Genomic DNA, 25759 nt, shown 5'->3' with positions numbered 1-25759 from the left:
GGGGGCATTTCTGTTTTTTGTTTTTGTTTTGTTTATGTGACTATTTCGTTAAAAGAATTTATTTTCACAGAATAATTTGTAAAAAAAAAAGGAGAACAAAATAGTTACTGGGATTGTGACTATATATATGAATACATTAATGACTTACAGAAAGAGTTAGTTCCGTAAATCTACTTGTACAGAAACATTTCAATAAATTTAATATTGTATCATGGCTGTATAAATTTCACTCTGACATCACTTCGTTTTCAAATGTTTTAAGTTGTGTTCTCGTCATCCTGTGACAAATAACAACTGTCGACCGTTCAGCTTTATTTGAAAATACAATACAATGAATATGGCCTTCACTTTGACTGTTTAATGTGATCAATTTGTATATGTGGGGGATATAAAGAGTTTTTCTTCATCTTGCAACATTAGTTTTTGTGCAAGACAAACGTACTTTTACAGCAGATTTTACATATTGCATATTTTTCCTCTATGATTTAGCAACAAGACATAAGCAGAAAATGTGTCTGGAAAAACCCACCCCGTCATTGTTGGAGTATAAATAAATTGTATGTAATCCAGTCTGCCTGCGGCTGCAGCTTGTGTCTAATTCACAGCATGTCTTTTCACCAAACTAGGAATTGCAGGACTTGGTGGAGCGTAATTGTGTCTGATCACTGGATACAGATCGAGGATCAAAAGATATTCAAGGCGCTGTAATGAGAGATGACGCCCTCATGCTGCATATACCGTTTAGTTCTATTTTAATTATTTGCATAATAAATTTAGCAAGTGTGCCTCATTGCTCGAGACAACCAGTATGCATTCCGATACTGTTAGCCATACTCCAGCTCTGACCTAAACTTCTTTGCAACCTTGAACAGGAGCCCAGAGGTTATGGAGACTGTTTCAAGTTAAGGCCACAGTTATGCATCCACACATGCATAGACACTTATGCATTTGAAGCTGCGCCTGTGTGGTTTCATATCCATGGGTAAATCACTGTCTGCATAATCCTCTTTTCTGACTATAAAGTGAAGGATCAGACATCAGTCATGCCACAGTGATGGTAGGAACCAGCAGTTCCAGGACGTCGCCAGGGAGAGATGCTCAGCATGGAACTTTCCTACCACCTAGTGGATCCTGAGGCGCAGAGCACGCGGCAGATGTACTGTACCGTGTTGGAGCAGCATTTGTAGGTGGTCTGAAGTGGGCCTCTCCAGTTGTAAATACTGTTCTGACACGTGTGTGACCACTCCGATGTCTGCGACCTCTCACCCCTAAAAGCTTAGCTTTACCACCTGGGGGTAGACTGTTCTTGATCTTGCAGCACCTCCAGCGTGCTGGTAGACAGATCTCTCCCCCAGTTTCCCTGTAAAGAACCTCAAGGTCCACTTTATCACATGCATGCCGATACCTGCGTGCATGTGAGTGTGTGTGTGTGTCCTTTTTAGAAAACACAGCTCCATTACAAAGGTATTTTGTGTGGAGGTCTTTGGGACTTCTCAGCTCCAAGTGGCCTTATTGTGTTACATTATTACAGACTTTATTTATATTAAAAACTCACCACTCAAAGTCGAAGCATATGCAGCCCTTTGAAAATCTGCTGTATTATGGTTTTAATTTTTCTGCTGTGTATCTGATCAGCTGTGTTATGTTTCTCTCCCCTTGTTTGATCTGTTTAATTCGGAGGATGAGTATTTTCAACAGTGCAAGCGAGAGCTTGTCTTTACATCAGTGTAAATAGGATTCGGCGCTGTAAAACTGGCTCGAGCGATTGCTTATTTTGAGCTTAAGCACATCTGGGGCGTGTTATGACTGAGGCTCTCTCTTCTCCTCTGATCATCACACGGACTCGCTCTTCTTCTGTCTTGTTTTGCCTGATTTGTGTGAAAGCAAATCAAAACTTAGCATGAAAAGACACAAAATGTCTTTATGTCGCACTTTACAAATGAGAGATTTTGGGTGCAGCTTCTCTGAATGAAACAGATGGTGACAGTTATTAAATGATCATTTGAAAATAAAAGAGAAGGCTGCAGGTGTGTCATTCAGTGAGCCGTCTTCAGGTGTGCCTTTTCAAGGGCTACACGACGAGGTATAGTATTGCTGTTTATAGGCTACCGCAGCATCATCCTGTCCTCCTACGTGCCACCTCAGTCCTCTCGATGTCTTCATTCACTCCTCCAAAGCCACCAGAGCAATCATATACGCCCCCTTTGATCAGCTTTATCCCTCACTTTGGCAGGGTTAAAAAAAAATTTACAGCACAGACAATGGGCTCAAACGTGTCTCACTCCCACTGCCTGGCCTACTCTCTTTTTCATTATCTATTCTCTTTTATTCCCTTGTCCACATGCAGTGCAGAACAATGCCGTGCAGGCGGACAGGGTGGAGGCTCGTGACAGGACTGGTAACACGATGACACACCAAAGGCAAGGTGAGTAGAAATCCCCCTCCACAGTGGGACATGTGTCACAGTCCAGCCGTGTCTCCAACCTTTTTTGTGGTCTCCCGTCTCTCTTCTCTGGCTCTCTGCCCCCGCGGCCATAACGATAAAGCTCCCATCTGCTGTGGGGACCCGGCTCGTTCTCTCTCTGAACTGATCCCTCGCAGAACTCTCCTCTTTGTCAGATATGCTGATCGTGTTTCAGTTTTGACACCTCTCTGTTTTACACATGCAGCAGGTACCAAAGTTCTTCTGTTCTCTGAAGAAATGTATTGGAAATGTGATAGTTGTCTCTTTCCAAAGCTTTGCCCTTTGCACCTTTGTGCCCTTGGTGAAAACAGTATTTTGTTTTGAAGAGCAGAAAAACTATTATAAAGGAATGCATGAGTGTGTTGATCCTGACAAAGAGTAGGATAATTGACCTTTTGAGTGACCTGTAATGTAACAGCAAAAAAAAAAAAAAAGAAAACTTTGAAGGATTTTGCAGCATTTTCAAATGATTCTTTTTAACCCTAAACAATCTGAGGAAATTGTGGTAGAACATAATTATTCATCGAAAAGCATGTTTGCACCGATATGCTCGACTTATCTAGCACCAGTGTGGCTCTCTGTTCAGCCATATGTTTACATCCATTCATGCCATATCCATTCATGAGAGTGTCATTCATCCGTAGTGTTCTCAGCTGTTTCGGCGCGTCAGCGGAGTTGCTGGCGATTCTTTCGCACAAACTCGCACATGCCAATTGTTAGTAACATGAACCGAGTCAGCATCCTAACCTGCAGTGAGATCACCTGTCACAGGTCAAAAAGACAGCTGTAGCGCTTTGAGACGCTGGCCTTAACTGATAGAGTGTCTTGGTATGGGAGAAATGTGCGATATGAGGCCATATTATCTTGTTACGTTCATGATTAAGTTCGTATGTCTATATATAAAACGATGATCTTTAATGTGCACACACAACATCCCAATTTTTTTTACATCGATACTTTAAATATTGGAATTTTATTTAGTTATTTTAATGCACACCAGTATTGTTTTTTGTTTTTTTTCTCTTTGAGGCTAGACAAAAGTATGCCCAAAGCATTTTAACATCTGACACCTAAACCTTGACCTATGAACCCGGGCATATGTCTGCAGCTACTTCAGCTATCAGGTAGACTCCAAAGCAACTAATGAAAAGAGTTTGAAAAGTTTTCCCTGGGCCCTGAATGATTCACTGCTTATATGGCACAAATAATTCTTGGCCTTGACGCTGAACCGGTGATAATAACAAACCCGACCTCGATTTTCTGATAATGGCGATAACATGCGTGATCATTCCAGCATCCTGTATTTTTCTATCAGCACTTCACACTCCGCAGTGTTACTGATAATCCCTGTAAACTCAGACACACCTACACCGATCCACCACTCCATTTAAAATGCATCCTGATTGATTTGAAGTTCATTAAATAATCTAGTTTTCTCCCATCCAAGCGTGGCTGGGTTTAGCTCATTTTAATTAGACAACACATCCATCAAGGTTATCCTAATGCCTGGTATCTGATAATACAATACAGCTGCTTTAATCTCAGATTCAAGGATTGGACTATACAGTCAGAAGCTATCACTCATTTATCTGCCCCTGGGTTTAAATTAACACTGCATGTCTGCTTTGCCATAACGTCTAATTCCAAGTGATCTGATTAGATTATCGTGGTTTTACATCCAATTGTCTCTTTGTAAGCTCCATTCCGTTTGTTACTATAAGCCTCTTGTTATGGACTATTCGTGTAACAAAGTTCAAGGTTGCTGCCACATTTGACTCACCTTTCTCTTCATTACAAGAGGAACTGAGCTGTGTTTGTTTAGCGGTTTGACCGGGTAACAATACGTGCTCACACTCCCCACAGAGGAGTCTGTAAAGTGTTAAACTGGTAATGTAATCCAATCGTGGCGGCGTGGGGAAACAGGGAAATGCCACATCCTGTTTAGAAGAATCACGAGTCGTTTTTCTCGGGGCTGGAAAAGTTCACCTCTCTTTTCATCTATATGTACTCTGAATGGATGTAAAGTGACTGGCAGCACCAGGTAGTTTAGACGTCTTAACATGGGTGGCCTCAGTTAAAGTCTGAACTTGTAACCTTCACAGTGAGAGGGTTGTTGCATGGAAGTGTTCATCTGTGTGTAGTCAGTCTGTAATACAGTCGGGGGTGTTTTGTGGCCATGATCGGACACTCGGGTATCATTCAGTTCTCATTTTCCTCTATAAGTACAGCATCATCTTTTTTTTTTTTTAAATAGTTTGTGTTGAGGTTTGTGAAAAATTGTAAAAGGTTCTAAACTTTGCAAGTTTACACCGCTTATGAGCGAAATACGTATCCACCATATGCAGGAGCATAAAAGTTCCAAAATTCAGTAGGACGTTGTCAAGACTGTTCATCCAAAGTGATAAAAGTAACCCTGACTCCAACCCCCGTCGAAAGACAAACACTATCTCTCACAAGATCAAGCCAAATCATCATCCTATAAAAGTGTAATAGTCCTCTTCGAAGCAAATAACAGTGACCAGAGATACATCACCAGAATGACTGACATTATTCATCCAGTTATCCTTCCATTCAACCATTCATCCATCCATCAAATGCCCAGCAACTGTTGGTTGTCGGGAGAATCTTACCTGATTATGGTTGAAGGCACTGTTTAGCTCACCAGACCGTCAAAGGGCAAACAAACACAGAAACAGGCAATCTCACAAGAAAACGCATACTTACAGACCGATTAACCTGAGATGGAAGTTGTTGGACTCTGGAAGTAAATCGTGATACCTGGAGAATACCCATGCATGCACAGGGAGAACATGCAAAATCCACATTGATTTGAGAGGAGGATATTGCTGCTGTGAGGCGAGAGCGATAACCACTGCACAGCTCTCACAGCGATTATGGTTGGTTTTAAATATGACGTGCAATACACGTGTTATTTTGTACATATATGTGAAAAAATGGAAAGTTTGGAGGAGTAAGTGTGAAAAAAAAAAGAATTAAAATTCTAATAATACATGCAGCTCTTCTCAGGGTCAACATAGGTCAGACAGGTGAATGAAAAGTACTCCTATAGTAAACACAGTCATATAATATATTACTACTCTATAATATGTGACTGCTGTGAATCGGCAAATTCACTGAATAATTATTAATGAAAGGAAGCAAATGTTCTGTGATCAAGAACCAAGACTAATCACAACATTCCTATCTTATACTTAAAATTCAAGCAAATATGAAGGTGACTGCTCAGAGTGATCGACATCAAAGTGACCATGTGGTCATGCTGCTGTGATCAACTGTCCAGTCTGCGGAGAGAGACATAATATCCTTGAGGTATTACTGACAGGGTGCATGATATGGGTGTGTGTGCCTCTGCGTGTGCGTCTGCATTGGACTGTATGTCACTGTGAGCGTGCACACTTGCACACAGGCCCGTGTGTATCAGTGTGAATGTGTATGTGTGACTTCAGTGTATTTATGTAAGCGGCGGACATAAATACATCAAGGGGAACACACAGCTGTCCAGTGCCATGTTTCTTAGGGGGTTAGTACCTGGAATGGACTGTGAGACTGTGTGTTTGTCTCGAATCGCTTTGTTGTTTTTTTTTTTTTGTTGTTGTTTGTGTTGTGTTTGGGTTTAATAAACCAACCGAACTCGGTTTCCACAGCAAGCCTGTGCCAGACCGTCATCTAGATCTTTCGCCGCTGAATGTGCAGCAGTAGAGGAAATACAGAGTTAGCAGGTCCCAGTGCACGGCCACCGGATGGTTGCAGTGAAAGGAACCTGCTCTGATCTCAACACATACCAGGCTGGATTAGAACGGGGAACGAGAGCAGAAACAGGATCTGACCCTCTCTGCTATCATTCTCTAACTCCGCCGCCCCTTCTCAAAGACATCCTCAACACTTCCTTCTCCAATTAGTGTGACCTTGTTACTTTGTGGCAGGGTCCGTGGGTCTTGAGAAAGTCAAGACCCGGCCTCGTGCACCAACACTTTTAGCAGAGCCGCTGGGCGAGCAGGCATGAAGGCCTGAGGTGATAAACAAAATAACTCAGTTCAAATCTGTAAACCGACACGGACACATTAAACAAATGGACAACAAGCAACGTAATGGTGTCCCTTCCCCGGGGAGCTTTTCATCTTCTCTCGGTGGTTGTGATCAGCACTTACCCAGCCTTGTTTATTTAGTAACATGGTAGGAGGAGGCCCTTGCGGACACTCTTTGAATGCTGAAAACCGTAAAGCCAGCATAGAGTCCGAGGCTGTGCCACCTGGGGGAGCAGCGCGAGTGTCCCACATGTCCAACTCTTCGAAGAGGGGCGAAACTGACAGCTGCCCGAAAATTAGAGGGTCAAAGTCATGCCAGGTAAATATCAGTGGTCAGGATTTCAGGCTGTGGCAATCAGGCAATGAAGGATGATAGAGCACTGATATTAAAGCCTCTATTGGTCTAAACAGACAGAGCCTCTAATATCGTTGTGCATACACATTATTTGATATATTACACAAATATATTCCGGCTGAAATTCCGTTCTTCGCTTCATCATTTTTAATGCAAACAGATGAAAACACACACACACACACACACACACACACTCCTGCTAAGAGTGCATCTCAGAGAGTTAGCTATCCAGCATTGGCTCTCAAGAAAAAATATAACTAGTAGTTGGAAATTAAAAGTCTGCAAGCATTGCTGATTCTAATTCTTGCACACTGGTTACCTTCACAGCTCTCAAAGGACCTGGAGTTCATTGTTTCAATCATGACCCAATAAAGTCTCTGGTCCATGGGAAAGAGCTTACCGGATTCTCATTTGCTCATGGAGTGATAATTTACCCATGACCAATATTAAGCCGTTCACACACCATCATGCATGTGCACCAATTATATGCGGGACCTTTATGTTGCACTGATCCTAAAAATGCTGACAGTTTATAAAGTGAACAGAGCGCTGGCCTACTGTGGCGAACCCTTGTCCAATGCACGGCTGCAGAATGTTACAAAAACACACAGTTCGAATGTGCATAAGTCAAGAAGGACATGCAGGCTTTTAAATGGCTCCCCTCTCCTCATTTAGTATCTGTGTCTCAGAGATTTAACCTTCCTTACTTCCTCTCTTCTATTTATAACAGTGTCATAGTCCTGCTTGCACTTTGATAGTACCAAGTGATCTCATTTGCACACGCTTGCACTCACTCACTCACACGGTCCCTCTCACTCACACAGTCCGACACACACACACACACACACACACACACACACACACACACACACACACACACACACACACACACACACACACACACACACACACACACACACACACACACACACACACACACACACACACACACACACACAGCCTCATACACTCATGCATATTTTTGCACGCATACAATCTATGTGCCGACGGTGCCAACAAATACTCATAAAATGTTTGAGCAGTGACTGAAACAGATGGAAATACTGCGCCGAGTGCCACAATGGATGGGCATCTGGCAGGAGGCCATATCGGAATTGTAGCATGTCCTAATGGATCAGTTGAAAGCTATGTGAATCCTCCAGTATCTCCTCTGACTACCTGCTCTCTGTCTCTGCGTCCCTGTGCCAACGGTGATCCGCAGCCCGGTGGCCGCCAACAGCTGAGCTCACTGTGGCTGACAACTGGCACTATTGCACACAATACAAAATAAAGAATGAGAAGCCGCAGTCCCGATCAACATTACAGCAGGCGCACTGGTAATATTACAAAAATAAACAAGTGATTGGAACTCCAGCATGGAGAACGGCACTTATGCAACACCAAATACACAAAACAATGCAACAAAATAAAACAAAACTGTATTTGTGGAAGTTTTTTTTTTTTTCTGTTCTTCTGATTCAGTTAAAGCGGGCAAATATTTTTTTATACATTAGAGTGGTTAAAATTATGATGCCTTATTTTCACAGAGGAGAAGTGAAATCCACTCTTCTCCACCCTCATCATCATGCTGGAGCTCACTAAGTAATCATATATGGTAACTTCTGCATTTATTCTTTATGATAAATTTGAAGATGACTTCAAAATGTTTTGACTTTTAAAAATACCCACGTGTGAAAACACTTGATGCAAAGCTATTTCAATGAGTGCCCTGTAGGGTGAAGTTTAAATGAAGTAGGATGGGTCATCAAGGGTCACCATTACATTTTAGTTGAATTATGTTCATTTCGTCGTTCTAAATACATGTTATGGACAAAACAAAAAGTAATATTGTGCTATGGACTCTTTTTTAAGGTAATGCAGGGAAAGTTTTTTACCTTGCTGACATGTTTTTCAACTTTTCCTGCATTTACCCGTCCATAACACAATATTACGTTTTGTTTCGTCCACGTTATAATTGTTTCACTGTGACATATTTCAAACCTATTTGTTGTTCATTTATAAGGTATGTGTAGGCACACTGCGCTCGGCTATGCCTCCTTTTGCATGAATTGCAGCATCCTGCAGTGTGGCATGGCGGCGATGAGCCTGCAAGCACTGCCGAGGTGTTGCAGGAGCCCCGTGTTGCTTTAAAAGTGGCCTCCAGCTGCTCGTGTCTAATGGGGGTCATCTGCCTTTCAACTATAATCCAGAGGTTCTCTGTAGAGTTCAGGTCAACCGACTCAGTAAAGTCATGGTCACCAAACCTGATCTGGGTACTGTGAGGCCGTGGGAGTCGGAAAGCCCTTTATAAGGTCGTCAGCCTGTCGACTCGGCATGTCTTGAAAAAACATGGCGGACCATCAGCAACACAAGTGTGATGTAACGGCGTCACATTTTTCTCGTATTTTCAGATGTCTTTTTTTGGTTAGTTTTTTTAGCTGTAGCATTACCAAATGAATCCAAATTTTAATTGCATCATTTAGTTCACATACACTAAAATTCCTTTTTTTACTTTTCCAATAAATCAGCAAGTATTTCACTTTCACATGATGATCTCATCATTCAGACTCTCAGAAGTCGTTTTCAAGTGCGAGAAAAATTGTAAAAATACTTATTGTAAGTAGAGCAAAATGTATAGTTATGGAGTAACAAAGTGAAATACATTGATCTGAAATATATTGCATTCATGATAATAACACAGTTTGTACAGTTGTTTTTTTTAAAAGGCACCTTCACCCATGATCCTAGAGTATCAATCCACTATTGACAGCACATTTTTAGGTAGATGATCATTTTTCTATTCACCTCTTACTGGATTTTAAATAAACAAACATAAATATGTAATCTTGTTCCAGTTCAGCTTTCATAAAAGGGAAAAATGTTATAAATCAACCATGTGATCAACATACTACAACAGAAGCAAGTGGGATTTAAATCAGTATGGTGTCCTTGCTTATATTTTGTCAAAATAAACAATACATACATCTTTAAATTAAGCATCAACTTATCAGGTTTGCGTTGTGCATTTTGGTGGTGGATTTCATTGTGAAAGACATGAAGTTGTGATGTAATGATCAGTCCTGACAGGACGGCCATGAACATATGAAGTGGGTGAATTTCGTTCTCTCCTAATCATGACAATTGTTAGTTGGAAAGATATATCACGCCACAAGTGAACATTTTATCCTCAACATTGATGTTATGGAAATTGAAGAATGTTTGATGAGGTCCGAATTCTGAGGCTAAAATGACGACTGGGTAATAGCTTCCCCAAATCTGACCTACAGAAAGAGATATCTAAGATAAGTGGTTGTAGAAAGAAAATGTTGATCCAACTGACGGGTCACTGTAGCTCAAACTGCTGAAACAATTATATTATTAAACACAGTGACTGAATCAAAAGAAGCCATTACTCGCGCAACACTTTTTAAAAGGCAACACCTGAAGAAATGTGTGGAAAGTGAAGTGTTGGCCACGTGTTGGGTTTGTTTCAGATGTTTTTTTTTTACCGTTTGGTGTTAAACTGAACCAGATGCAGCGATCTGGATTGTTTGTGTGAGTTTTGTTACACGTTCGTATAAACTCTGTGGGGAATCGGCACTATTTCTATCCGGGGGTCTGTCAACACTCTGTGGAGGCTTGACATCAAAAATTGAGGTACTCGTCCCATCAGCGGCACAAATAATGAAAGAAGGCTTTTCTGTGTGAGTGACGCGTCTCTTCCTCACACCCCATGTGGTGGTGATTCGTTCAGCTTACTCATGTTTCTCCTCCTCGCAAATTAATATTTATTATAGTCACTCAAGCATTCAGCTCGGGAGACTTATGACACCCTCAGACAGTGCAGCGCTCGCACATAAAGGCGCTCTCTAAGATGGGTCTATTTTTGGGTGACCATTATCTTCACAACTCCATCTGTGTGAGACAGAGGAGGGTCACAGAGGACTCCTCGGTGACACGGCTGCACATATCAATAAACAATACGGCCTCTGTGTGTCCTGTCTCTGAGGAGGCTGCCTGCTACTGAGATGTCACACGTGCTGACGTGTCAGAATATCTCCTGGGTAAGATCTGCTCCAGTTTTCCAGTCATCGATAAAGTGCACAATATGTCACGATGATGCAGAGTGCCGTGGGATGAGGGCATCAATCAAACATTTCTGGAACAAATCTCCTGGGAAGCTTTCTAATGTACTTATGTGCTTAATCAAATGTTGTGTGTGTGTCTCAAAAGATACTAGTGAGGACGATAATTGTCCATCCGTCTTCTATACCTGAAGTGATCCCAGCTGGTGAAGAGTGAAGGCAGGATACACCCTGTGCACGGAAAGACAAGCAGTCATACACTCTTACATTCATAAGTAAGGGGGATTTAGAGACCCCACTAAAACTCAAATGCATGTTGCTGCTATATCTGGGAAAAAATAATGGTGCACACAGAGAGAACATGCAAACTGCACACTGAAATGCCCCCAAATGTGTGTGAGGCGAGAGTGTTAGTCACAACACGGCAACATAAAATAACAGAGCAACATACATAATTTATCAATTATTTTAAAAAACAACAATATTAGAGCTGAGTGTAGAGATCCTCTGTGTCCATCTTGAGACCTTCACATAACTCAATTTGTATGATTAACAGTAAAAAAGCTATACTTTTGGCGAAATAAATGTTTAAATTAATGTTTGAATACATGTTGTAAATTGTTATATTAAATAATTTATTTCGGTTTTCTTCCCAATCCTATTTTTCTTGTTGTTATTATTATTATTATTAACAATAATATTAATAATAATAATAATAATAATAATAATAATAATAATAATAATAATAATAATAATAATAATAATAATAATGATAATAATAATATGTTTAAATGATAGTCAATAGATGATGGATATGTGAGAAGTTCATTAAAAAGCTTTTGGAACATTTTTCAATTATATGTAGCTCCTGACCATCATTAGTTGTCATTTTTAAAAGTCACTTTTGTGAGTGTAAGTCAGAGTGACACCAGACGTAGCCAAAAGCAGTCGGTTCTCAATACTTTACTTGGATTTCCTCTGCTTTTTCTTCATTGAAACGCTGCAGGCAAACTTTAAATAACCTCAAAAGGCCAAACAGTCCTGACAACTGTGTTCTCAAATGACTCATTCTTTCATTATTGTCTCCTGGAACGCCTGTTCACGTTACATTCATGCATTTGAGCTTGTTTATATAAGCACAGAATTTCTTTCATTCATTCTCTTCACTCACTTGTTCCTGTTTGGGACAGTGGAGCCTTTATATGAACTACTTCTTCAACAGGTGAAGACAAATTCTTTCTTTTAACTTTTTTTTTTTTAATGTAGAAGCAGGTAAAGTGATGTGCAAAGGGAGAACTTGCAAACCCCCAGCAGCCTCACAAGGTCAAAGGAACTGACCCAAGCATCTTCCCGCTGTGAGGTGAGAGAGCAAGCCACTACACCACCATGCAGCCTCCAACCAGAAACAAGTGAACTCAAGCAATTTCTAAGAGGACAAATATAATTAAACATTAAAAAACATCACCCACATCACTCCGGCAATGTAAACGTCCAGTTACAATAGCAAAGAGGAGAAAATACAGAACTCCCTATAACAGCTGAAAAAATTAGAACATAAGTAACTTCAAAATAATAAAGACGTGCCAGTGTAGAAAAACCATTAAGAGTAGTGAAATGAGGCACAGAAATAAGTAGTCATAAAGCTTTAAAGGAATAAAAAAAACTAATCCTTTTAATTTAGAGGATATTCTCATGACATGTGGACCATTAGTAGCTGTCACTTTGTACAATGAGCCCATGTGAGGATTTGGCAGTGAGGAATCCATACAGTGAGGACTTGGCACAGTACCATGCAGACACTAAAGAAATGGGCAGGGCACTGAGCAACGCTTGAAAGAAAACATGTATCAACAAGACGCTTCGGATCATGAGCAAACAAATGTTGAGACTTTGAGCAACCGATAAGTCGGCGATTGGCATTTCAAGACTTCTCTATTATTATTGAACGGCCATCTTCGGCAGAATTCTGTGTGTTTAAATTAAAATCAGAAAGCTTCTTGGAAATGTAAGTGTGCAGTTCTAGTTGGAGCTGCTCTCCTCTGGCACATGAACATAACATGACTGGGTTACTTGTGGAATTCAGTTTTGTGGGAGATGAAAGGCAGGCGTAGCTTGTAAATCATTGGAGGGAGATGGAAAGGGTTTCTCAGGTGCCACATCTCAGCCAGTGCCGGGTCCTCCTTTCTTTTGTGGAGTGCGTTGCGGTGTTGCCCTGGGCTCACCTTGACGAGAAATGAATGACCAGATGCTCCAAGGTGTGGGTGACTTACATGAAACATGTCACACATTTGGCCTGCAAAATTAGGTTAACACTCCCCAAACGCTTCTCTCGCGTATTGACAGAAATGCTCTAGTAAATAGCAAGTGAAGTGGGACTCCCTCCATTTGAGATGTGTGTAGCCATGAGACGGAACTTGACACCGAGGCGCACAGAGCGCGAGAGATCAGGTTAGAAACATGCATCGCAACAGAACATCTCCAAATCGCATTCCGCATACTGAAATCTAATCCCGAGGACATCAGGATGTGTGACATAATCCCTAAGACATCTGAAAACTGCGCTCCTCCAAACAGGGCTCCAGGGGTGGTTTTGGAGAGATATGCGGACCTCTGTTACTCACTGTTTGCTCTTGCAAGGATCTATAAAAGAGGGGCGGACACCAACTGCCCCCAAACGTCAGAGCGCACTTCACTATAAATCTCTCCAAACTGCCCTCTGCGCGCGGTGCGGTGTTATGCGCAGACATCTGTCCTGCTTCAGTCCAATATGAGGACAGCGCGTGTGGAAACCCAGAGCTCCACAGACAACATTTGACCTGGAGGAAAATGGAGGATAAAATCTCGCATCTGTGTTGTTTATCATGACGATATTCAAAGTGAGTGTGATTCTGGATGTAAGAGTGTTTTAAGTGCTTTTCTTTTTTTTATTGCGAGGGAGAGACGTTTTTGCGCCCTGGAAAACAAATATTGGACACCTTATGTGCTTGGAGACGCTGATGTCTTCATCGGTTCTCCCTTCAGTCGGAGATGGTGGATCTCTCTCGGATTCCCAACGTGGAAGCGTAGCATCCAATTAATCAGCGACTGCAACTGTACCCCGTGAGGCGCAGTGGCACTTGGTCCGCTCTCCTCAACACCCACCTTTGGACTCCGAAGTGTGGAGAGACGCATGGTTTGGCTTGTGCGCCGGATCGGAATATGAGAAACATACCTGGCGCAGCATTTCAGCGTTTCTTTCGACTTGGACACAAACTGAATTTAAACTCGCTTTGAGGACATTTTTCATGTTGGAGTCGTTGATTCACGCAGCTGAATCAGCTGGGGACACTAAATGAGTTGCGTTTTCTGTTTGGATTTTACCACCGGCAGCCGAGCGGATTTCAGGTCTGCATGGGCCATATTTAAGGTAAGTAAATCTTAATCGGGTTTTTATGTTTCACATCGTGAGATATAACATTTGTTTCGTTTTTATTCGGGTTGTCTGTGCGCAAAGAAGATCCGAGCCTCACTTTTGTTAGTTGAATCAAACTGGGGGGAAAAATGTACCTTAAGCAATTCCAAAGACAGTTGTTAGGACTTTGCATTGCATGTTTCAGGCCCAGTATTTATTCATGCATGGCTGTTTAGATTTACTGCAGACTCAACGTGCCATTAGACAGAGTCACGTAAGCTTTGGGGATTGCCATCTGGCCAACTCACACCATTATTTAGGCTGTCGTTGCCAAAACGCATTGGTGCGTGCTTTAACCAATGCATTTCTGTGTGTGGCGCACCCTACGTGCCTCATCCCAAGCAGAGAGAGAGAGTGCTCGGCTGATATCCAGCCAATCTTATAATCCTAATAGGTTCGACCGTCAGTGCAGAATAAATGACTGTGCTTCTGGTTAGTCACAAATGCTGCTTTCTGTGATGTTAAACTTTTACGCGCAGTTTTACGCATCCACCTGGAGTGCAGTCCACATTTTAATTGACTATTTTTTGCGAGTATTTTGACAATATGAAGTAGAATACAAGTCAGTTTGAATTGTTCTCATTAGAATAACCTTGATTGACATGTTTACAGCAGACACGAGACAGAGAGAGAGGAGTGAGGATCAAAGCCTCTTGACATGATGACACGATTATTAATACAGAATGAGTCAGGGTCGGTCTGGCCACAACACTGCTTCAAACACTTTGGTGACTTCATTACAAACTACAGTAGGCCAAGAGTCTGTCCCCATGTAGATTGTCTATGATTTATTTTTTTCCAATTAGAATTTTAATGTGATTTCAAATAAATTCTCCCCTCTTATTTTATTTGCAGCTTTCTTCATAGGAACTGAGTCTAAGATGAAGTTATGGGATGTTTTGGCCACGTGTTTGTTGCTCCTGAGCTCTGTTGCTACACGGCCTCTCCATCACAACTCTCAGCCAGCCAAGAGGACTTACTTCCCCGGCAGCTACAGTGATTCTGCGTCCCAATCTTCGGAGGACGACGAGCCATCGTTCCAGCGTGAAGACCACAACCTGCAGGAAATCTCCATGGAGGATCAGTGTAAGGAACCCTGCATGCTTTCACAAGATCTTGTGATGTGCATCTGAATGGTCGTTAATTGCCTTGTAGGAGTGTCACATTATAGACATGTGCTGCTTGTGCAAAGAAAAAAAAAAAAAAGTCAACTCATCACAATTGGATTCAACAATGAATGAGTAAGTTTGCCTGACACGTTACACTTGAGATTTGGTTCATAAAAACCTGAGTCCATAAGGCTATCAGATGAAAGATCTTAATTTGTGTTTTATTGCTACCTTGAGTTGCATCATGCACATGTCAAAACAAAGCAGCAGCATGAATAAGAGCATGAACAGCTCCAGGAGGTCACTGGCAACATTTCCCCTTTGCTCCTTTGTTTATTTTCACCTCTGCTTCCACACGACTAAGAGACCCGTGACCTTTACCCATCTGCCAAAAACCCAGAAATCATAGTTTCATGCTTGAGAGAGCCCACTGCAAACCAAGTCAGAGAGGATTTAAAAAAAATTTTCTTCAGGCTAGAGGCTGGACAACACCGGAAAGTTTGAAGCACCCAGCGAGAGTTCTGTGTTTATGTTCATTTTAACAGCGACAGTGGGCAGGAATTTATTTTGTTTGGATCAATGTGACATTGTATCATCTTCACACAGAAGCAAACGCAGCCAAGAACTAGATAAGGAATGGAACATTTGGACAAGTGTTTGTCTCCGCCACCTCATATTCTGTTTGGACCATGGTGAGATCATTGATCTGCTGTATAACCTGAGACCATAGTTCCAATTGAGAAAGGGTATTTTAGTCTTTATTTTTCTGTCACATATTTCAAGATCAGACCCACACGTTGTTTCGTCTTAAAAATCGTTTAAAAATGTATCTTTTAAATTTTTTCTCCACTAGTATCACTTTAAATATAGAGCATAACCTGCACCATGAATTGCTCCCTTGGCTGCCACAGGTCTAGTCTGTCAGCAGGTGTAGACTGTGGCCAGCCCGCCTGTCAGTTGACACACAATGGAAGGTGTCTAAATCAAAGGGTAGGTGTGTCTAAACAGATTGGCCCAAGCTCAACCTGATACACAAGTAGCGTTGGCCAATCAGCTGTGGAGCGCAGACGGATCAGGTGTCCTGTGCTTTGCCAGAGGAGCAGGTAAAAGAGGAGAGACAGGTGACACTGCGGTGCAAAGGCGGCGTTAACCACAACGCCACCTGCCAGGCCTCGCACTCCGCTGCCCTTGAGCTCTTGATACGCACGCAGAATGACAGCACCCATCCATCACATGCAACCACACGGACTCGCACAGGTCATCTCATCAGAATTTAACAAATTGAGTCATTTAAGAACAAATATGTCTTGGTGATCTTCAAGCGTAGTCCACTGCTGCCGAACCTGCAGGCACTCAAGTAGGAGACACGTTACTCTATAATAGAATCAACATGTAACACAGGAGGGTCCAAGACATTCAGTCAGTCCTCATCGCTCCTTGCAGCAGATGGCGAAGAGCTGTGCTGGTGCATATTTCCACTTTCCAGCAGATTGCAGTCTGCTTCTTCTAAATGACTCAAAGCATATGATTTCCTTTTATTTGCCCTTTGAAGTATCCGCATTCCAAAACGACATCCATCGACTATTTGAATGCATCTTCGCATGAGGTGTAATTGGTCTGCGCCTACAGTGTCAACACTGGCAGTTCCTGTGTGAACAATCGCTGGAATTAACCTTAAAAGAGCTCTATCATGGGGTTTCATACACAGGCTTTTTTTTTTTTTTTATTCTAGACTACCCTGCAAAACAATGACACTGATTTTATTGATCAATCATTCAATTTAATTGGTCCCAATGAAAAAATTTAACAAACTTTGCTGTTCCTTTAAGTAGAATTAAATATCCACTCACAAGTTTTTAATCTGCACCACAGAAAGCCTCAAAGAATGATTGAAGTATTTTCCCATCCAGCTCCTTTTTGAAATGGTGCTAACGTTTGGCGATTAACTCAGAACGTGAAGGTATTTACTTATTGCATTGAGTGGGAAATTCTACAAAGCTCTTTACTTGTTTTATCTCGCACAAGACTGGAGACCCCATCCGAGTTGATAAGGCAGAAAGCAGGGTACATCCTGGACAGGTGATAATCAGTCTATTATCAAGGTAAAACAAAAAGACTCACTCACATATTTATACCTTCAGCAAGTAGAGTCACTATTTACTGAGAAAGCATGTCCAACTACATGACCACTGCACCATTGTGCCTGCTGGCATGCCGCATGCAGCGCGCAGGATTTCACAGCAGACTGCAGGTTCAGCTTTACCTCCAAAAGAGTCACCTCAGTATGCACTTAATCTCAACATTAAACATCCAACACTAAAACGGTACATGTGAGACAGAAAATACAGGAAAAAGGTGCACAATGTGTTCTCTTTTATCAAATCCAGAAGTCAATGAATGCAATACGCAAGCAATATGGTCTGTCCTAATTCATGTCTGCTGTTACGTTTCCAGCCTCTCTACTTCTTTTCCCACTAAAACAAATATCAAACGTGAATTGACAACACCCTCTGACCTTCAGCCTCCAACTCATCCTCTAACAACCGTCTTGGAAGGAGTTAAAGCAGGACACCTGCAGACCTGCATATGTACGACTCTGGCCTGCCTTCTGCATTCCTCCTGTTGAGACTAATCCGGCCCGTTTTTGATCTGCAAGGTTTCTGGTATTTATGGAGATAGTGTGTATTTTTGTCGGCGCATGTTTTTCCAACACTAGCTATGCAAACTGACATCAGTAACAATGCATGTCTCACTTTTCTGCACGGATGACACCTCAGTCTATGTTTAGACGTTTAGTTGAACCCTTCCTTCTTCTGTGTATTTATAGTTTGACATTTTAGGGGAAACAAGTTATTTGTCTTTGCTGCAGAGACTCTGATGTCAATTTGATGTATGTACAGAAAGAGTAAAAACAATGAATGAATTCCGCACATATTCTAGGTCAAGTTAATTCTGTAAAAACACAAATATTCAGACATAGAAGATAAATCCTGATATTTACGGATCTTTCGATGTGCGAGCCGGCAGCATTTGGATTGTGCTGTTTCACCCTGACAGGATGAGCTTTCTGCTCATGATTGCCTTCAAATGTATTGTTCTAACTGTGCAAACTTTTCACACCCATCCTGTACCCCTGCTATGCTTGATTTGCTTCTATTCCCGGGAGGACATTTACATGTTTATCCTGTCTGCTCGTGGAGTCGTTCAAAACAGTAAATAATTAATTACATTGTTGTCAACGTCTCTACTGCTGACGATTCCGCATTTCAGTGGTTTTATTCTCCATGCCGGGATGAAAAATTTTGTTTTAAATTGAGCTCGAAAACTAAATCTGTTGCGTGTGTGCTCTCTTCCAGATGACATCGCAGGTCCCTATCCAGAGCAGTTCGATGATGTCATGGATTTTATTGAGGCTACCATCGGCAGACTCCGGAGATCATCGGAACCCAGCGGGGGCTCGAGGGGAAGGAGGCAGCAGAAACAGAGAGGAGCAGCAAACACAGGAGGTGCGAGAGGTGAGGGCAGAGGACACAGCGACAGGAGGCGGGGCCGGGGCCGAGGCGGCAAAGGGGGCCGAGGTGAGAGGGGGAGGGAGAGGATATCGGTTCAGAGTCGAGGCTGTTTGCTAAAGGAGGTCCATCTCAACGTGACGGATTTGGGGCTGGGCTACCAGACTAAAGAGGAGCTCATCTTTCGGTACTGCAGCGGCCCCTGCGTCGAGGCGGAGACCAACTATGACAAGATCCTGAACAACCTCACGCACAACAAAAAGCTGGACAAGGACACGCCCTCTCGCACCTGCTGTCGACCCATCGCATTCGACGATGACTTGTCTTTTTTGGACGACAATGTGGTGTACCACACGCTGAAGAAACACTCGGCTAAGAAGTGTGGCTGCGTCTGAGGGAAGTCACATAAACGGTGGCAAAATCAAGTCCCGGCCAGTATCAGCGGACTAAGGATAAACTGTACGAGTGGTGCTGCAAAGTGAGGGATTACTGTTGGACTTTATTTTTTTTGTTGGGTTTTTTTTTTTGTCAGTAGTTATCAGAGGAGCTACAGGTGAGTAAAGTGACACCACCTGAAAGACTCTGGAACAGCCGTCCATAAAGCAAACTGTACATTTATCCTCGACGAGCGTCCGACCGGCTGTTTAGACACTTGCAAAAATGTATCAGGTTTGCAAAAGATGACATACTGTTACACTTCCAGATGTGCTGACTGTGCAGTCGAAAAAAGTTGTGTTAAAAAAAGAAAAAGAAAACACAAACAAAAATCCTAATTTGGCTCTAAAATAATTAATTTCCAAGGAACACCCTTTTTTTTTCTTTGCTGGCTTTTAAGACTCCAGAAAAATCGAGAGATTTGAGGAGCTATTCCAGTTGCAGTCTAAATGATTTCCACTGCATAAGCTGGTTGTCGACAATTTACATTCAGAGCAAAGGAGCCACAATGAAGTTCTGCAAAGACTATTTAGTGCATCTGAGTAAAACCTGATCCCACATATACAGACATATATATATATAAACATAGATATATATATATATATATATATATATATATAAACGTGTGTAAGAGGAATATTTATTGAAATTGAATTAAGTTATTGTTATTTATTTCTATCCATTTTATGAAAGAAGTTTTTCTTTTTTTTTTTTCCTTTCTTTTTTTCTTATTTATTTAAAACCTTTGTTTGTCTTGGATGGTGCCAAAGTGCAGATGACTTTTCTCATACAAAAAGGTCGCAGAACAGCTAAACTGCCCCTCATGTGCTTGTTTTGCTTATTAATGTCAATGAGGCTGTGTTCACACAAACCGTGTGGTTACCAGGTCTGGACCAAAGCGATGAAAAAGACGACTACATTTCATAGTTCTCACTGTGAATTCAGCCTGTTTTTTTGTTTTTGTTTTTTAAAGACGCTAACAAGCGACACATGACACTTTTAATACATGAAATAACTTTATTAATTTCCACAATTAATTCCATGTGCAAATTTATTTGTATTTCTGATTCTTTTCATATATTATTTGGCCATCTTTGGTGAATACTGCATTCATACGTGGGTCAAAACCCACCAGGGCTCATTTGGAATTTCACCATGGCCTCTTTGTTTGGCAAAGTATTCAACACTTCCATAAATAAACTGCATTAACAAGCAAACCATACCACATTATGCTTCGATCCAACCGAACTAGCCAAGTGTGGACACAGCCTGAGACACCAGGGTTTCTCATTTCATGTCCAAACGTCATTTGCTATTACATTGAGGTTGGACGGACAGACAGATGGAGGAGGGGACCAATAGAAGACTTTTGATAGGATTGAACTATTGCTTTCAAGTGCTCTGAGGGACAGCGGGATAGTGCACATCATTTTCACCAACGTGACCACATTACCAACTTCAACTTGCTCCTCAGTGCGCCTCCGCTTCACAACATCCCTTCTTTATGCTTTACAATGAAGCAAATTATAGCTGCTGTGTAGTTTTTAGGCAGGTTTCAAGCTATCAATCCGAGACAGATGCAGAGTCAACTCCATCCAGAAGCCACGACGCCATTCAATTAAAATCCAAAATCAACTTGTGAGCGGCGGCCCCGCGAGGATCCGCTGGTGCCTTTGAGGATCCATTCTTGAAGTCACCGTACAGGCACTGCTAGAATGCCTGCCTATCAGGCTGCGTTATCTGAAACCTCACTCTGGCCCTCCACCAAGTCTGAGCAAAAGCTTTGCAGCGGTTACTGTCCCAATAGGCTTTAAAGTTCACGGGACTGCCTGTGTTTCTGTCTGAGCTGACAGACAGGTCTTATTCCCTCAAAGGGGATTTGAAAGTGATCCTCTGACATGAGTCTTAACCAAATATCCCCGCCGGCAAAGGCAATTTAAGGAAGATCTAGCTACTGTTAGTGGCTGTCGTCGTCGCGCAGCTGATGTAAATATGTTGAGAGTAGACATTTCGACAAAAGCCCGTGTTTTGGAGTTACTGAATGAAGATGGCGGGCTTGGCTCAACAAAAAAAAAAAAAGAAGCTTTCGACATGCAATAACCTGTTCAACTGAATTCATCCCTAAAGTACAGCAGAAATATACATTCAGGGAAGAAAAAAAAAAAACAGGAGGCTCTTTAAAAGCATGTTTCTGTGCACGGTGAGGGGGTCGTTTTAAGTGGAACAAAGAGAGCCCTCGTGTAGGTCTTGATGTTAGCACGGATTAGGGACCAAGGTATCTGTGCCCACCCAGCAGCAAGCAAGCCAGCTTTACGGTGTAATCCCCCCGCACAGAACAAATCCACTGCATCAAGCTGAATTTAGGCCAAACACTACACAGAGAGGAGGAGAAAAAAAAAAAAAGAAAAAACAACTAGCCTTTATCACAGCATACTTCATCAATTGGATCATCTTCCCCTTTAACAACTGATTCGTGCATAAGCTTTTCCAGATGAGAATGTGCAGTTAGGAGACTTCCCAGAAGTCTCGGAGCGGCGCGCTACTCGTCGATACCATACATTAAAGTGTGTAAACTGTGACCACTCGCCCTCTCGTCTTCACGACTGTTTGCTCAACAGTTCATTGGTTCTCTGGATTTCATGCAAAGAAGAAGAAGTAGAAGAAGAAGAAGAAGAAAAAAAAAAACCCTCAGTGTTAATATTGGAAGAAAGGAATGCAAATGCTGTCACTCCGTTAACATCTTTGTGAAAAAACAACAACTGTCATGTCATGTTTTGTGTTACAGAACCAAAGCTCTCGGCAAACTTTATTTTTGTACAATATTCATTTTATAACTTTTTACAGAATTAAACTTGTTTCTATTAAATGAGTGTGTCTCCTAGTATTGTGCCGCGTACAGCTGTCCCACCAGGCCAGATGGTGCTAATTTGCCGGGATGTGTTTATACGACTATCATCTAAAATTGAAGATGAAAATTCGGGTTGAATGGAGACAGTTGAGGACATTGGAGAGGCTGGCCTCTCCGCTGAGGTATCGCCTTCTATTCTGCCTTGTTGAACGAGAGCCCAAGGTCATACAGTAAACAAAAGCGAGCAGTAAAGAGCCACTGAGTTGTAAATCAGGGCACTCAGGAATGTTTCCACTAGAGTAAAGAAGATGTAAATGCTGATGAGAAAATGGCAGAGGTACACAGTCTCGAAGCAGAAACAATGAACAGCTGAGGTTCACTGTGAGGGTTTTTCTTCTTTTTTTTGTCTGAATCAAATCTGACATGTTGAAAGCAAATCTCAAGTTTTAAATCTGAAAATGAATGGTCAAGTCTTCCAATCAAGCTAAATTAGATATATTGAACCAGAGGAGGTCAAAGCTTGAAACAAATTGCGGCTCCATGACATACAGTAACAGTGCACATGCTTCTCATGGTTTAACTTCTTAACGGTCTTCATGTTAGAGTAAATGTGAGATCAATCGACAAGCAAATGCTAATCAAATGCCTTTAAATCACTACATTAAGTCTCCTAATGACATTTATTGCTTTGCACTAAAGCTTACTTTCTATTTTTACTCTATTACTTATAAAAAAAAGGTGTAAAAATCTTCGCTTTGAAAATGCAACCCTATGATCATGAGAATTATCCCTTTTTTTTTTTTTTACACACAAAATTGGAGGTTCATGGCAAAACTTTATAACCAGAGTATCAATCTAAAATCCCTCATTCGACTTTTTCTAGTGTGAAAACGTGAATCACGTTACTGCAACATGCTGCTTCATCACAGTGAACATCGTTTCTATCCGAGTAAAAAATAACGTCTGGCTTTCAGACATTAATGCCACAAGTTGGATGATAAGTTATTTATTTTGGCCAACATTTAATTTGTTTATATCATTTAAATCTCTACCTACAGGCCATAGTTTTAAGCTCCACCAAGAAATTCCCTTTTCCTACTACCGTTTCACATTGTGGTGGAAAGACCCAGTGAATCAAAGTGGAGTCGCTGCTCATCTCCTGCCGCTGGCTGGGAATTGTTCTCCTGAGGAGCGTGACGTCAGCGTCACCCCACGAAGCCCATCTCTACTTACTTATGCTCTTAAATCCATCCTTCATTTGTTTGGGTCCATCCATATTTCTTGTTCTGGTATGTCTTTGTCTTATATTTTACGGCCACAGGAAGTTTGCCAGCACACATTTAATTGTCTTCTCGTAATTTTGGTTGGGTAGAAAAGAAGGAAAAAAAAAAAGATTGCTCCTACAGTTTCACCCTTTGAAAGACACCGAGAAGAAACACAAGCTATATGACACATGTGGCGTGTAAGACTGAGACCTATGGTGTATCTGAAACACAATATCAGAGGATAGCATATGGCCGAGGAACTGGGGTGAGAATGGCACATTTAGTGGTCAAATCCTGGCTGTTGTAATGATGGTGCATTTTTAGATTTCTTTAGTGGAATGTGACTTCTTGTTTCACTCGAAAAAACAAAAGAGCGCTCAGATCAAGCGTGCTGTTGTGAGCAGAAGTTACATTCCAGAAGACACAGAAAACCAGCGTGGCTTTCATTAAAACTTTATCTTGAGGTTATTTCTGTCAGTTCAGGTATTTTTGACAGTGCGCAGGTCATTGGAAGGATTCATGACGCGAGATGTTTTTTTTTTGTTTTTATTGATATGCCAAGACCCAGATGTAAAGGTGTAAAAGTAAGAGTGCCTCAGTAAAGCTGATATTTAGAATTGGATTTTGACCAATAAACGAAACTAGTTTCCTTCAGAGGAAATTAAAGTCCATTATAAAAAAAAAAAAAAAAAAAAAAACTCCAGTTCACTGACCTTAAAATGTGGGTGAATACCACAAGATCAAGAATTCAATTTAAACCAAAACATGACTCATCACTAAATGTCTCTAATAGTTGTGGTGAATATAGCCTGTATGAGGCGGTGAGTCACAGCAGCCGCGGCTCTGACGGCGACTGTGCGCGCCGGGTTTTCCAGGTTTGACTTACTGCCTCACAGAAAAAGGTATTAAAACAGAAGTATTCCTTTGATCAGCTGGTAAAACACATGTCAGTCTACTCTACTCTACTCTGGGTAAAACACATCACGGTTTCACAATAGGAGCAGAAATCCCTTTATTCACGGGGTTGAGCTGGAAAACAGGGTGCGCACAAATAACTAGAATACCTGTGAGTGTTTGATGAATCACAACCAAAAAATGTACATCTTAAAAGCTGTCAAAGTTTAAAAAACACCCCATCTTTTTTGTACTGCTTTGCTATTTTCGTTCTAGTAACTTTCAAACTGCTCTTTATTGTGATAAACAACTCCAGACCGCAAAATCTGGAGCCGATTTATGAGGCATTAGCAAACTCTGGAGATGTGGGGTGAGAGGACAATGGAAATGATGAAAATAAAAGTCCTTATAATCAAAACAGACTTAAATAGCCAAGTTCTTCCAGTGGCTCGTGAATTACAACGCAGACAGGATATTCCTGTAAAAACAACATTTTATTTCCACAGTTTGAACAAAAAAGAAGAGAGAAGTCTATTGTGTTTATGCGCTTCACTTCAACACCGAAGCAGGCGAACAAAGATTCTGTATATACGCTCAGTGATATTACCATAAGGAGGACAAATTAGGAACCTAACTGATGCCCCTACGCACATTTTCTTACGGCCCATGTTCTGTTATTGACTGCTCACCCTGTCTGCTATCCAATGACGGCTGTCAGATTTTGCGTTTTTTCCACTCTGGTTCTTTCTCGGCTTCTTCATCCTCCTCTGATTCCTCCGCAAACATTGGCTCTGGCTGGGTTCTGCGGGGATTAGGGAGAACGAGAAATGATTTAACCGTTTGCTATTTTCTGACTGCTTCAGAGCAACACTGTGACGTGTATTCAGAGAAAATAAAAGGCGGACAACAGTTATGAAGCAATACATTAAGCTCGATATTACCGTGTTAGTGCTTCAGACTAATTTCTGATAAACAAAACAGACGAGGCTTCATCAAGATCAGGCTGCGGACAACACAGCAGAATTCAAACAGCTCAGTTAATGCTGTGTGCACGCCTTGAAGGTTTATTCTGTCTGCTATATGGTGTTGTGCACTCAAAAGGTCCAACTTAAGGACTGTATAATTGATCCTATACATAGAAGAAACAAATCTAGCTCTGCTCGGCATGTGTTTTTAATTTACAGCCAACAGAAAGAGATTTAACACACATACTATTGCACACATGAATTACAGCTAAAGGCTGCTGACCTGTTTGTCGAGGCTCATAGATAGATGTGACAATCTGACAGCAATCTAAA

The 25759-nt window shown here is 41.6% G+C and overlaps 2 protein-coding genes across 2 annotated transcripts in view; one reads left to right on the top strand and one right to left on the bottom strand.

The window, feature by feature from the left end:
* Window positions 1-13677: 13677 nt before the first annotated feature.
* On the top strand, window positions 13678-19756 carry gdnfa (glial cell derived neurotrophic factor a). The gene is made up of 3 exons (XM_080476877.1): window positions 13678-14356; window positions 15257-15487; window positions 18867-19756. The coding sequence occupies exons 2-3, from the start codon at window positions 15283-15285 to the stop codon at window positions 19412-19414; spliced, it is 753 nt and encodes a 250-aa protein (XP_080333003.1). The 5' UTR covers window positions 13678-14356; window positions 15257-15282; the 3' UTR covers window positions 19415-19756.
* Window positions 19757-24118: 4362 nt separating this feature from the next.
* Window positions 24119-25759, bottom strand: part of wdr70 (WD repeat domain 70) — a 42810-nt gene continuing 41169 nt past the window's right edge. The window contains exon 18 of the mRNA XM_080476869.1: window positions 24119-25263. Coding sequence (XP_080332995.1) covers window positions 25176-25263 — 88 coding nt within the window. The 3' untranslated portion in view covers window positions 24119-25175. The remainder of the gene's footprint in view (window positions 25264-25759) is intronic.

Source organism: Lipophrys pholis (genome assembly GCF_963383615.2).
Source record: "Lipophrys pholis genome assembly, chromosome: 12".
Taxonomy (NCBI): domain Eukaryota; kingdom Metazoa; phylum Chordata; class Actinopteri; order Blenniiformes; family Blenniidae; genus Lipophrys; species Lipophrys pholis.
The sequence above is the reverse complement of the archived record's forward strand: the minus strand, read 5'-3'. Positions and strand labels throughout refer to the sequence as shown.